At 48.5% G+C, this 12500-nt stretch overlaps 1 protein-coding gene across 1 annotated transcript in view; it reads right to left on the reverse strand.

Annotated features, from left to right (window-relative positions):
- The window catches only part of LOC115361036 (cadherin EGF LAG seven-pass G-type receptor 1-like), a 46560-nt gene that overhangs the window by 27175 nt on the left and 6885 nt on the right, over positions 1-12500 (reverse strand). The window contains 4 exon segments of the mRNA XM_030054271.1: positions 7524-7612; positions 9529-9644; positions 11043-11265; positions 12296-12500. The exon segment at positions 12296-12500 is cut by the window's right edge and continues 187 nt beyond it. Of these exon segments, the coding sequence (XP_029910131.1) occupies positions 7524-7612; positions 9529-9644; positions 11043-11265; positions 12296-12500 (633 nt within the window).

Consider the following 12500-nt stretch of genomic DNA (forward strand, 5'->3'; position numbering starts at 1 on the left):
ATGAGAGAAAAGCAGCAGAAAAACAAAACGGAGAAACTGAAGCCTGAAGTCTGAAGAAAAGATTTAAAAAGTTCTGTCTGTTTTTCAGAAACACAGAGGAGGAGCTGCTCCACACTTTCAAACTTTATCGCTCATATAAATATGTAAATCTCTTCTGAGAGGGAGGAGCAAGACACACACACACACACACACACACACACACACACACACACACACACACAGCCTGGGCTCAGTAGGAGAGCGTGAAGCTGAGCTGTAACAGGATTAAAGAGCAGGAGGGCAGCTGCACACACACCAGCAGGAATCATCTGATTTTTCTGATTCATCTGATTCATCTGATTTATCTGATTTATCTGATTCATCTGATTCATCTGATTTCATCTGAATCAGTAACTTGGGCAGCTGAAGGTGACTGCAGGCAGAGGTGTCGGGCTCTCGCTCTTTAAAGGAAATCATTTTTTCAGAATGAACAGAGAGACCATGAGGCTCAAACCTGCAGGGAGCTGCTGTCAGTGTGTGTGTTTGCTGCAATGTGAAAATGTGTTTCCATCTCCTTTTTGACCTTTGTGGGCTTCCATACGCAGGTGGCACTGCAGAATATCTGAATCTGAACAGGTGATCGCAGCTGAACGTTATAATTTTCCAGCATCTCACTGATATTTCCAGGACATTTGATCAGTTTTCTGAAGTAAACTCAGCCTGGAGGTGGTTTTGTGAAGACACACACAGATCAGATCAGCAGGTGATCAGGTTCTGATGCGGCGACGCTGGGATTTCACTCATTTATCAGTTGGGAACTGGAAAATGTGTGAAAACAGGAACCAGAAACATTTGTTTTGCTAAAAACTGCTTTAAAAATAACCATGCAAAGATAAATTCATTTTTAACTCTCAAATGAAGTCATGTAATAGCAAATATGTCACTTCCACAGTATCTGGAACACCAAGAGCATGAGAAACATCCTGCTCTGGATCAGTTTTGGTGATAAACTTCATGCAGGGAAACCATAAAGTCCACACAGAGGCCAGGTAATCCACTCAGGCCAGGTAATCCACTCAGGCCAGGTGAGCACTGGGGCCATCGGTGTAGAAAAACTGCTCATTTCAGATCACAAATGTATTTGATTTGATTTTAGTTTGAACTTGATTCTCAGTCACTAAATGGGTAAATTCACTCAGAATGCAGAGAAGTTTGCTGCAGCTTTTCCTAATCTGCCTTAATCTCTTGGCACAGATTTGATCCTCTCAGTAATAATGACCAAGCACTAACAAGCTGCATTTCTCTGCTCGATGCCATCACTCCTGTTCAGGTAACAATCACTGCTTCTGTCAGTTCATGTCTCACCTGCAGCCCTGCAGCCACAACCAGCCCTGCAGCCATAACCAGCCCTGCAGCCATAACCAGCCCTGCAGCCACAACCAGCCCTGCAGCCATCACCAGCCCTGCAGCCATAACCAGCCCTGCAGCCACAACCAGCCCTGCAGCCACAACCAGCCCTGCAGCCACAACCAGCCCTGCAGCCATAACCAGCCCTGCAGCCACAACCAGCCCTGCGACCCTGCGGCCCTGCGGCCTGTGGCCCTGCAGCCATAACCAGCCCTGCAGCCCTGCGGTCTGCGGCCTGCAGCCCTGCCTTAGAGATGTCAGAGTCGTGTTTATTCCTCTGCCTCTGACACAATCACACGTCATTGATAATTTCATGTCAGATAAAATCTTGGTGATGAAATTGTTCTTTCACCAACCTTTGATGTCAACTCCAACAGAGTTTGAGAACTGTCAGCATTAAAAAATGAAGTGGGTGATTCATTTTTCTTTTCAACAAGTCTCAACATTTTTGCAACCCTTCCTTTTGTGTGTGAGGAAACTATCTGTTAAAAAAAACAAAAACCCTTTGCTTCCTAGCTATATCACTGTCTTTGGTTTGCTGGTGTACAGGACATCAGTTTACAGTAAAAACAAGAACAGTGAAAGGCAGAAACACTAGACAAGGTTTTCAAATTGTCTTCATCTTCACTCTGTTCGTCTTGTATTCACCCTCACTCCTGTTTTACTTTCTTCAAATCTTCATTCACACTGATGAGCAGGACCGTATCAGCACGGTGAAATTAGAGGGATAATCCTTATTGTGCACATTATCCAGAGCTGACAGATGGACCGTCAGATTAATCTCAGCAAGACAAAACAAAACAAAATTCATTCATGACAGCGTCTCAGCCGAGTCACACGGCAGCAGCTGGCAGCAAATCAGCACGTCACTGCGTCTGGTACCAAGTCTGAGGCCCGTCTGCCCTCACACAGTCACTATCACTATCATCACTATCACTATTATCACTATCACTATTATCACTATCACTATTCACTATCACTATCATCACTATCACTATTATCACTATTCACTATCACTATTATCACTATCACTATTATCACTACCACTATTATCACTATCACTATTCACTATCACTATTATCACTATCACTATTATCACTATCACTATTCACTATCACTATTATCACTATCACTATCACTATTCACTATCACTATTATCACTACCACTATTCACTATCACTATTATCACTATCACTATTCACTATCACTATTATCACTACCACTATTCACTATCACTATTATCACTACCACTATTCACTATCACTATTATCACTACCACTATTCACTATCACTATTACAGGGTTTCCCCCAGGATTTTTTGAAACTGTGGTGCTGAGGTGGACAACCCCCCCTGGCGGGGACATTATGGTTGGGGGTGGGGTGGGGGGGTTTGTCCACCTCAGCACCACAGTTTATGTGTTAGAATGTAACAGACACACAGAGTTTGGTTCGGACCAATACACACTTTATTTACATTGCTACATATTGCAAGACTGTATTATTGGCAGTGTGCAGCCTGGCTGAGAGCACTTCATCTTTCTTTTTTTTTTTGAAAAAGAGCTCTAAGGCTCTATTGTAGTTCAACTCAGCCAGAGGTGGCCCATTGATGCTGAGCAGCATGCATGCTGCCAGATGGTCCCCCTGCAGCCTGTTCCTCAGGTCTGTCTTCACCTACACATAAATACAATTTGAGTGAGTGGAACTTGGTAAATTGAGAAAAACCAAACCATCTCTGACTTACAGTTTACTATTAACCAAATGGCTAAAAAACGGCCCTGCCTCGAGGTAGGGACTCTGAGCAGCCCAGAAAACTCCTGGGTGGGGCAGCGGCTCGGGGTTTACTTGGTGCTGACTGGATTTACTCTCGGTGCGATGTGGTGTCAACAGAAAGCAAACAGCCGGGTGCTAGGCGTCCCTAGCAACAGGCCAACACTACCAAGCTAACGCTAACGTGCTAGCTAACGTTAGCTAACAGTAACAACACACTTTTTAGCCGGCATTTTTAGGGACGCTAACGTTAGCTTTAGGGAACGTTAGCTAACGCTAACAACAGGCTTTTTTAACAACACGCATTTTGATGCCCCGGTCATGGTCGGTAACTTTACAGGAACCTTCCTCCTCCTCGGCCTCTCAGTGGAGACACGGCAGGTGAGAGGGCCGAGCCAGAGGACGTTCCTGTAGCAGCTCCTGCCCCCCAGATACTACCAGGAACACTGCAGAAGCCCCAGCCACAAGCCATCCACAACCCGAAAAAGCTCCAGCCCCGTCATGTCATATTTGGCTTTGACTTAACTGAACATTTGCTCTCACTTTAAGGAAAAAAATTGGGATATATATCTATTCAGCCAAAATATATCGGGATATGACTCTTGGTCCATATCGCCCAGCCCTACTGTCGGTCGCAATGCAGTGTTAACATTAGTAACATTAGGGTCGTTTTCACAGGCTTGAACAAAAAATGGATTAAACTGAATCTTGCTTAGGTACCTTGCTCTCGCCCTTTTCTCTCCCTCTGCTTCTTACCGCCTCCACTCTTGAGCGCGCAGCAGTAGCACAAAGCAGGCGGGTGATAACTCCGGTGCGTTTTCAAAATAAAATTAATTGCGGCGTAGTGTAACATGTCGTGATATTTAATTTATCATTTAAAACTCTGATCATAGTAAGTATATGTGTGCAAATATATGCTATGTGTGTATGTAGGGTCGTTTTCACAGGTCATTCATACAATATACTTTAAATTGTGTTAACACCCGGAAAAAAAAAAAAAAATCATCATTCCCAAGCCGTGGCGGCTTTTATTTAGCCGTGGCGGTGCGCCACGATCAATTACATGTAGCGGAAACCCTGTATTATCACTATCACTATTCACTATCACTATTATCACTACCACTATTCACTATCACTATTATCACTACCACTATTCACTATCACTATTATCACTACCACTATTATCACTATCACTATTCACTATCACTATTATCACTATCACTATTCACTATCACTATTATCACTATCAGTATTATGACTATCAGTATTCACTATCACTATTATCACTATCACTATTCACTATCACTATTATCACTACCACTATTCACTATCACTATTATCACTACCACTATTCACTATCACTATTATCACTACCACTATTATCACTATCACTATTCACTATCACTATTATCACTATCACTATTCACTATCACTATTATCACTATCAGTATTATGACTATCAGTATTCACTATCACTATTATCACTATCACTATTCACTATCACTATTCACTATCACTATTATCACTATCACTATTATCACTATCACTACTCACTATCACTATTATCACTATCAGTCTGGCTGTCAGCTGTATGGTGTTAGATTCTGTTCTTGGCTCATTCATGTCCCAGAATGCAGTTTGGTGACAACAGATGAGACTGTTCCTGCATAACTCAGATGTTTTCCATCTTCCTGTGTGAGGAAACACAGCAGAGACTCCACCAACCGTCTGCTCTCAGGTAAAAACAAAATTCCTTTCCATGCAGTTCAGGAGGAAACAACTGGAACATGTTCCTGTTCCCCTCTGCCTTCTCTGTTAACTGATCTCAGTTTGAACATCCAACAGCCTTCACAAGCCATAACGAGGTCCTAACAGAGTCCTAAAGAGGTCCTAACAGAGTCCTGAAGAGGTCCTAACAGAGTCTTAAAGAGGTCCTAACAGAGTCCTAAAGAGGTCCTAACAGAGTCCTAATAAGGTCCTAACAGAGTCCTGAAGAGGTCCTAACAGAGTCCTGAAGAGGTCCTAACAAAGTCCTAAAGAGGTCCTAACAGAGTCCTAACGAGGTCCTAACAGAGTCCTAAAGAGGTCCTAACAGAGTCCTAAAGAGGTCCTAACAGAGTCCTAACGAGGTCCTAACAGAGTCCTAACAAGGTCCTAACAGAGTCCTAAAGAGGTCCTAACAGAGTCCTAAAGAGGTCCTAACAGAGTCCTAACGAGGTCCTAACAGAGTCTTGAAGAGGTCCTAACAGAGTCCTAAAGAGGTCCTAACAGAGTCCTAACGAGGTCCTAACAGAGTCTTGAAGAGGTCCTAACAGAGTCCTAAAGAGGTCCTAACAGAGTCCTAAAGAGGTCCTAACAGGGTCCTAAAGAGGGCCTAACAGAGTCCTAACGAGGGTCTAACAGAGTCCTAACGAGGGCCTAACAAAGTCCTAAAGAGGTCCAAACAGAGTCCTAACGAGGTCCTAACAAAGTCCTAATGAGGGTCTAACAGAGTCCTAACGAGGTCCTAACAGAGTCCTAACGAGGGCCTAACAGAGTCCTAATGAGGTCCTAACAAAGTCTTAATGAGGTCCTAGCAGAGTCCTAAAGAGGTCCTAACAGAGTCCTAAAGAGGTCCTAACAAAGTCCTAACGAGGTCCTAACAGAGTCCTAAAGAGGTCCTAACAAAGTCCTAACGAGGTCCTAACAGAGTCTTGAAGAGGTCCTAACAGAGTCCTAAAGAGGTCCTAACAGAGTCCTAACGAGGTCCTAACAGAGTCCTAACGAGGGCCTAACAGAGTCCTAAAGAGGTCCTAACAGGGTCCTAAAGAGGTCCTAACAAAGACTTAATGAGGTCCTAACAGAGTCCTAACGAGGGCCTACCAAGCGACCCCCTTCACCTCCGTGCTATGGAGATGAGGAGGCAGGGTTCTTGCTGTCACAATCTAAATTTGAGGAGTTTGTTAGGCGCAGAAGACGAGCGCTATAAGGCGGCTGTTTATTTTGATTCTATGCTGTGAAATCTTCAGTTTGATAAATGGTTTGTTGACATGGAAAATGTGAAATAACCTGTTTAAAATCAGTGGGATGGAGCTTTTAACTTTTTAATATTTTATTTTCAACATTGCTTGTAAAGCACACCGAATTAATTTGTGCAGGAAATGTGCTGCATGAGATCTGTAATAATTGAACCCTCTGTTGACAGCACTGAGCTCTGTGCAGGGCCATGGCGACATAAATATCAAACTGAGGGGGTTTATGGGATACGTATGTGACGGCTGGCCATGTGGACGGACCCCCTGCTGCTTTATTGTCCACGAAAGAATACAAAGGCTGGGGGGGTTTGGGGTTCCGGGGGGGTGGGGGGGTGAAGGAGTGGAGACACAGCTTGTTGATTAGCGTGAGGAGAGCCTGAACAGAAACATGTTCTACACAGTGAGGATCGATCCGAGCCTCTGAGCCCTGAACAGCACCGCTCCAAACCTCTCCTGAGGCCTTCTGGGAAACTGGACGTGACATCAGAGCGTCTGGACAACACTCGCTCCTCCTGCTGAACACTGATAATACAACCACAGAAGAAGACCGCAAGGCCTCCATCTCGAGTCAACATTAAAATCAGAGAAGAAGAGAAGAAGCTGCGTCTCTGTCTTATCAGTGACATCAGTGAAACCCAGTTCAGCGTGTCTGTTCCCATGGCAAACACCCCCCACCCCCCCACCCCCCACCCCCCGAGAAAAACGAAATGAACTTGAAATCCTCTGAAAAAGACTGTGTGTGTGTGTGTGTGTGTGTGTGAGTGTGTGTGTGTGTGTGTGTGGTGGCAGTGGGGTGGTGGAGGTGACCTCTGACCTGCTGAGCTGTTGTGCAGACAAGAGTCCTAATCTTACAACTGTCCTAATTATCCCTGTGTGTGTGTGTGTGTGTGTGTGTGTGTGTGTGTGTGTTTAGGGGCCAGGGACGCAGTGAAACTGGGGCATCAGTTATGAACTCTCTGGCAGGAGGCTCCGCCCATCCAGGAAGTGGTTCAAGAAACAGGAAAAACAGAAAAACAGAGGCTGTGTCCGAAATCACTCCCTAATCACTATATAGTGATTACGCCATTTTGTAGGGGTGTCCGAATATCTAGTGATTATTAATGTTCACTATATAGTCACTGCATGTTTCCCACAATCCACCGCAAAATGTAGTGAACATCCGATGGTCACTAACGAGGCAATATATCCCATCATGCATTGCGGAACGGCGCCGAACAACGAACAAAGTCGTGTCCAAAACGGGCCACTACTGAGTCACTATATAGTCACTACACTGAATTCCCTATAGAGTGAGTAGGGAGGGGGGAGGGAGGGACTGATTTCGGACACAGCCAGAGAAGAAGAAGCAGCTCCCACCTTGTTGTAGTAGTGCAGGTGGACTGTGTGCCATTGGCCGTCGCTGACTCCGCCCACCACGTAGGGCGACACGGTGGTTTTGGTTTCACCTGCAGAGACACAACAGGGTTTCATCAGAGATGTTCCTCCTGCAGGGGGCGCTGCAGAGGCTGAGCAGAGTGTCGGCTCCTCCTGCAGGGGGCGCTGCAGAGGCTGAGCAGAGTGCCAGCTCTGTAGATGATAATCCTGCTCCTCCTGCAGGGGGCGCTGCAGAGGCTGAGCAGAGTGTCAGCTCCTCCTGCAGGGGGCGCTGCAGAGGCTGAGCAGAGTGTCAGCTCCTCCTGCAGGGGGCGCTGCAGAGGCTGAGCAGAGTGTCAGCTCTGTAGATGATAATCCTGCTCCTCCTGCAGGGGGCGCTGCAGAGGCTGAGCAGAGTGTCAGCTCTGTAGATGATAATCCTGCTCCTCCTGCAGGGGGCGCTGCAGAGGCTGAGCAGAGTGTCAGCTCCTCCTGCAGGGGGCGCTGCAGAGGCTGAGCAGAGTGTCAGCTCTGTAGATGATAATCCTGCTCCTCCTGCAGGGGGCGCTGCAGAGGCTGAGCAGAGTGTCGGCTCTGTAGATGATAATCCTGCTCCTCCTGCAGGGGGCGCTGCAGAGCCCGAGCAGAGTGTCAGCTCTGTAGATGATAATCCTGCTCCTCCTGCAGGGGGCGCCGCAGAGGCTGAGCAGAGTGTCAGCTCCTCCTGCAGGGGGCGCTGCAGAGGCTGAGCAGAGTGTCAGCTCCTCCTGCAGGGGGCGCTGCAGAGGCTGAACAGAGTGTCGGCTCCTCCTGCAGGGGGGCGCTGCAGAGGCTGAGCAGAGTGTCGGCTCTGTAGATGATAATCCTGCTCCTCCTGCAGGGGGCGCTGCAGAGCCCGAGCAGAGTGTCAGCTCTGTAGATGATAATCCTGCTCCTCCTGCAGGGGGCGCCGCAGAGGCTGAGCAGAGTGTCAGCTCCTCCTGCAGGGGGCGCTGCAGAGGCTGAGCAGAGTGTCAGCTCCTCCTGCAGGGGGCGCTGCAGAGGCTGAACAGAGTGTCGGCTCCTCCTGCAGGGGGCGCTGCAGAGGCTGAACAGAGTGTCGGCTCCTCCTGCAGGGGGCGCTGCAGAGCCCGAGCAGAGTGTCAGCTCCTCCTGCAGGGGGCGCTGCAGAGGCTGAGCAGAGTGTCAGCTCTGTAGATGATAATCCTGCTCCTCCTGCAGGGGGCGCTGCAGAGGCTGAGCAGAGTGTCAGCTCCTCCTGCAGGGGGCGCTGCAGAGGCTGAGCAGAGTGTCGGCTCTGTAGATGATAATCCTGCTCCTCCTGCAGGGGGCGCTGCAGAGGCTGAGCAGAGTGTCGGCTCCTCCTGTGCGTCGGTGGAAACGAGCAGCCGCTGCTTCAGAAGTGTGACGTTCAGGCTCCGCTGGGACAGTCGGGATAACATGACGCTGTCCCCCTGTGCAGGGGGCTCAGGGTCCGGGGTCAGGGGTCACAGGTTGTTTCTAATGGCATGTCAGCCTACAGCAAATGAAATCCTACAGACTTCAACTCATCTTTTACTGATTGTTCTGTAACGCACCTTGTTCATAACTAACAACAACAACAACAACAACAACAATAATGACAGTCTAATGATGCAGGAGCAGTTTTCAGTGCAATGGTTCTATATTATCTTCAGCCTCCAAACCAGCAGACCAGAACTGGAACTCCCAGGTTCCCAGGTATGTGACCTCTGACCTCTGACCTCTGACCCCAGCCTGATGAGCTCCACACACACCACTGCACTACACGACCAAGTGTAAATACAAATACTTTTAGTACTTTAGTACTTTTGACTGTACATAAATAACAGTGACATACAATAAGCATGAAAAGCTTCACATCACACATCAGATCATAAGATCCCAAGATCATAAGATCCCAAGATCATAAGATCCTCAGATCCTCAGATCCTCAGATCCTCAGATCATCAGATCCTCAGATCAGCAGATCTGAGTTGGAGGTGCTCACCTGCTGAGAAGGTGAGCTGGACCTGCTCCTCCACCACCTCCAGGGCCAGGAAGTCGTGCTTCTCATTAAAGCGCCCGTTATACAGCAAGAGAGCGTCTGACTGCCGGGTCGCAAACCTGAGAGGGGGGAGGAGGAGGAGGAGGAGGAGGAGGAGGAGGAGGAGGAGGAGGGAAGAAGAACGAGGAAGAGGAGGGAGAGAAGAGGAAGAGGAGACCAGGTCAAAAATCATCTGCCAACAAAACCAGAAGTGTTGTTCTCTCTGCGTGGGCTGAAGGTCACCTGCTGATCACACCTGCAGACCAACAGGGGCGTCTGAGGCCCTGTGCTGAAAATAAATCACCAATAACAAAAGGTGGCGTTGTCATGGTGAGCTGGACAGGAAGTGAGGACGGGCACTGAGCGGCCAGCGGGTCAGGTGGCACCTGGCACGAGGTCACCAGGAAACCAGGAAACCAGGAAACCAGCGCATCACTTCCTGTCCTCTGCTGCCATGTTTTCATTTCCCAGACAGACGAGCCTCGACCACGACCCCCACCTCTGAGCCCCACCGTCCACAGCACACACCAAAAATCACCTTATTTTATACTACATCATCATATATTACATTATCAAAGCATTACAGTGCAAAAACAATCACCAGAAAACCAGCAAATAACCCTAATTACAACATAACAATAATTATAATAATAACACATTAAAAAGACAAGAACAAGTTTCTAATGATTTAAATTCTACATATAAGAGCCAAGTTTCTTTAGTTTAAATGTGTGTGAGATTATTCCTCAGGGTGGGGGGGGGCGGGGCGGGGCGGGGGAGGATGCCCCCCCCCCCCGCCCCCCCCCCCCCCCCCCCCCCCCGCCCCGCCCCGCCCCGCCCGCTGAGTCAGCAGCTGAGTCAGCCTCGACTTGCCCAACAAAGCCTCCTGCCTTCTACCTGCTGCAGTTTGTTTGTTTCCATGGAAACCACATTCCTGCTGCTTCCTGTGACCCGAGGTCAGCGCTGATCTGATCACCTGGAGCGTCCAGGTGTGCCAACAGCAACACACACACACACACACACACACACACACACACACACACACACACACACACACCTCTTCCTGTAATCCAGCCTGATGATAAACTGATGAATTCAGACCAAACATCACATCACCGACTCTGATCCACACACACACACACACACACACACACACACACACACACACACACATTACGATCAATACATGCTGAATGTTTTAAAGGACCAGTTCACTGTTTTGGACTTCACTTCAGTACTGATCCTGATATCAGTTTGCTTCAGTATTGATCGTGATACCGATGAGCCTCAGTCTGTAATAATCTGTAATATTCTTTTCTATTCTGTAATATTCTGTTGTATTCTGTAATAATTTGTGATAATCTGTTGTATTGTGTAATACTCTGTAATCTGCTGCTGGCTGATCTCAGACCTGCTGTTTGTCTTCACTGTGCGTCACGAGATGAGCTTCCTGACGGGACGGCTGCTCTGGTTCCTACCTGAAGGACAGCGTGAAGTGGAACCTCTGCCGCAGGCCCCTGAAGGTGACGAAGGAGCGTCCGGGGAAGCTGCGGCTCGCCAGCTGGCAGAACGGCGGCTGGAACGGGCCGGGCGGGCAGCGGCACGCGAAGCCGCCCGCCGCCACGTCCTCGCAGCTCGCCCCGTTCCTGCAGACGCCCGGGACGCAGCGGCCGGAGCGCGAGTCCACCTCACAGTGCTCACCTGCACAGGGAGGAGGGAGGAACCTAGGTCAGCGAGGGTTCAACTCTGTGCTCAAGGGCACATCGGCGGGACAGGTCACTGCTGACCCGCCTGTGAGGTCACGCTCACTTCTACTGTTTTGTCCCCTCAACTTCTGAGCTCTGGAATTCATGAACTTGTGTTTCTGTTTTGGTGAATTTGTCCCCTGGACTACAGAAAAATATGTTCAGGATTAAATGGAGACGCATCGCTAATCTAAACGGATTATTTATCAGTTTGAGCGTCAGGACGGGATCAGACCGCAGGACGTTTGAGAATTTGAAAGACATTTTTCAGTCTCCACACTGACAGTTTCTGGAAGCTTTGCTCTCTGGGAGACATATGATTAACATGAGATTAACATGAGATTAACATGAGATTAACATGAGATTAAAACATGAGATTAATATGAGATTAACATGAGATTGACACTATTTCATCAAATTTTCAACACAAGCAAAAACAAATCTGTAGCAGGCAGAGGGACGTTTCCAGACCCCATGAACACCATTGGTCAGCCCTGAGCCAATCACAGCAGGTGAACTGATTTCATCACCAGCCATCACCATGACGACAGCCACTTTAGGCTGATTGTTTTTTAAATTCTTCAATTTAATTTCTTTTTTTTTTTTAATTCCATCTTTTGATTCATCAATGCCATAACGTTTCTCCAGAACAGAAGAAATCAGCTTTGCTGTTGATGACATCATAACTCTCTACACCGGAGAATCTGCCGACCAGCCAATCAGGCGTCTCGCACAGATTCTGGTCAAATCAAATCAAATCTGCCCCCGGGAACGAGAGCGGGTCCAGACCTCAGGAATCACCACGTGGGTGAAAAAGGGGCGTGGCGATTCAGGAGGGCTGGATCCAGGAGAGAGGCGGCAGGAATGAAGAAGAATCACTGCAAGAATGAAAATGTCATGTAAGTTCTGTGGTTTGTATGTTAGGGCGGCGGCGGCGGCGGCGGCGGCGGCGGCGGCGGCGGCGGCGGCGGCGGCGGCAGACTCACCGGTGAAGTTGCCGGGACAGTGGCAGCTGTAGCCGCCCTCCCTGCTGCGGCACTTGCCGTTGTTGAGACACGGCGAGGAGTAGCACAGGTCCACCTCCGTCTCGCAGTTTTCCCCGGTGAAGCCGGCGGGGCAGCGGCACCTCAGGCCCGCCACGGGCTGGATGGGCCGGAACAGCACCGTGTCCGACGCCACGAACGGCGCGGT

The sequence above is a fragment of the Myripristis murdjan genome, chromosome 6, assembly GCF_902150065.1.
Source record: "Myripristis murdjan chromosome 6, fMyrMur1.1, whole genome shotgun sequence".
In the NCBI taxonomy this organism is placed as follows: Eukaryota; Metazoa; Chordata; class Actinopteri; order Holocentriformes; family Holocentridae; genus Myripristis; species Myripristis murdjan.